The sequence below is a fragment of the Mastomys coucha genome, unplaced genomic scaffold, assembly GCF_008632895.1.
Source record: "Mastomys coucha isolate ucsf_1 unplaced genomic scaffold, UCSF_Mcou_1 pScaffold9, whole genome shotgun sequence".
Classification (NCBI taxonomy): domain Eukaryota; kingdom Metazoa; phylum Chordata; class Mammalia; order Rodentia; family Muridae; genus Mastomys; species Mastomys coucha.
This window is the reverse complement of record NW_022196915.1, coordinates 106,546,629-106,548,467: the sequence shown is the minus strand read 5'-3', so window position 1 is coordinate 106,548,467 and position 1,839 is coordinate 106,546,629. Positions and strand designations below refer to the sequence as shown.

Below are 1,839 nucleotides of genomic sequence, written 5' to 3'. Positions count from 1 at the left end.
CTCTCTTTCTCTCTCTCTTTCTCTCTCTTTCTCTTCACTCTCTCTCCCCTCCCCCTCCTCTCTCTCTCACACACACACTCACACACACTTATGGTATTTGGGTCCCCTCTTGACTATCACAGATTATGGGACAAGAAAGCATGAGGCAACTGATCGCTGATGGACCCGCTCTTCATACATGTCATTGGCCAAAAGCCAATATGCTTGCTATGCTCTGTCAACCTAGAACAAGCTAAGATTGATCATGAGGTAGTGTTTATGAAGGAAAAGTGCAACAATTGAAGGCTGGTGTCTGATTTTAGCCAGTACCTAATTATGCCTCCACAATGCATGTCTCCTGGTTTGTGACACATGTTAGGATCTAGGAAAGCTTAATATGTTCATTAGTGTTTTCATTAAATTCTGGTAAACAGATATCTGGGCATGGCTACCTCAGTGGCTTATAATTAGCCCTTAGTCAAAAAGAAATAAAGTCTGCCAGAGGAAGGATGCTGGCCAGAGAATAGCCTACTTGTTGTTTGCAAAGACCAAAGGGTATATATGCTTCTTGGAATTAATGCTCTGTAATCTTGAGAATCACTGCCAGGGGCTACACTAAATAAAGAAGTCTGTACTGGGTTTGACTTCAGCCATACAGTGCTGTGAGCAGGGCCAGATGGTATGGTGAGGGCTTGTTTAATGATCACGTGCCAGTTGCTGCTGTGGTCTCAGTTCTCCTGTGGCTGAGCATTTCAAGGCTGTCCTGGTGTGTTCCAGGTTGCTCAGAAGGTGCTGAAGAATGCCAAGCAGGCCTGCCAAAGACTAGGACAGTACAGAATGCCATTTGCCTGGGCAGCAAGGTAAGGGAGAATGCCTTTTATAACTGGGATGGACCGAAGGACAGATAGACCAACAGAGAAGTATGCCTTCGTATTGAGAGTCAGAGATTCAAGTTGGTGAAATCAAAAGTAAATAATCACCAATTCTGAACACACATTTAGCAAGGGCCTGGAGAAGAGGGGACTCCAGCAAAGCAGACAGGAGGTTTGTCCTGAGAGAGCCGAGGCCCTGGCCATGTGCCTCCAGTTCAGATGGTGCAGCTGGGAAGTCCAGGAACAGCTTCATTGTGTCCCTTCCTGTGTCCCACGTGAATGTGTGTGCTGTTTCCTTGGTACAAGCTTTTGGCTGGAAATGTTTTCTGTGTAAATTGAGTTAGTTGTGGTCATCCTCATTAATATGTACTGCATTGGGGGATAATGAGATTCCTGTTGGCCACAGCCAGTGGAACCATAATTCATCTGTGTGCAGAGACCAGAACTGTCCTTATTTTGGTCTTTGGAAACCTAGCTTTCGAACTGATGTTTCTCTGTTCCAGGACATTGTTTAAGGACACATCTGGAAACCTGGATAAAAATGCCAGATTTTCTGCCATCTACCGGCAAGACAGCAATAAGCTTTCAAACGATGACATGCTCAAGCTGCTCGCAGACTTCCGGAAGTGAGTTCTACAGTGTTGCTTGTCCCTACACCTGAGGAGCTTTGTGGTAGGGAGGGAGAAGTGGGGACCGTCATAGAAATTATGTCACTCAGAGTTCATAGGGCAGAGGAGAAATGTGTGTGGACAGAGTGTTTCCTCAAAAGAAGGTTCCGCTTAACTTAAGTCTTACTGAGTGTACATAGCATAGGTGGAGATAAGCACAGGCAGGATGGAGCCTCCTTGAAGACCCCTGTCGGATGGATTAAGTCTTACTGAGTGTACGTAGCATAGGTGGAGGTGAGCACAGGCAGGATAGAGCCTACCTGAAGACCCCTGTCGGATGGATTAAGTCTTACTGAGTGTACGTAGCATAGGTGGAGGTA

At 46.1% G+C, this 1,839-nt stretch overlaps 1 protein-coding gene across 30 annotated transcripts in view; it reads left to right on the top strand.

Annotated features, from left to right (window-relative positions):
- The window catches only part of Dock9 (dedicator of cytokinesis 9), a 269,590-nt gene that overhangs the window by 171,788 nt on the left and 95,963 nt on the right, over positions 1-1,839 (top strand). For all 30 annotated transcript variants that reach the window (XR_004116337.1, XM_031362315.1, XM_031362308.1 and 27 more), the window contains exons 14-15: positions 757-839; positions 1,355-1,477. Coding sequence is in view for 29 of the 30 variants with exons in the window: in XM_031362315.1 (XP_031218175.1) it covers positions 757-839; positions 1,355-1,477 (206 nt within the window). In the remaining variant the exon portion in view is untranslated. The remainder of the gene's footprint in view (positions 1-756; positions 840-1,354; positions 1,478-1,839) is intronic.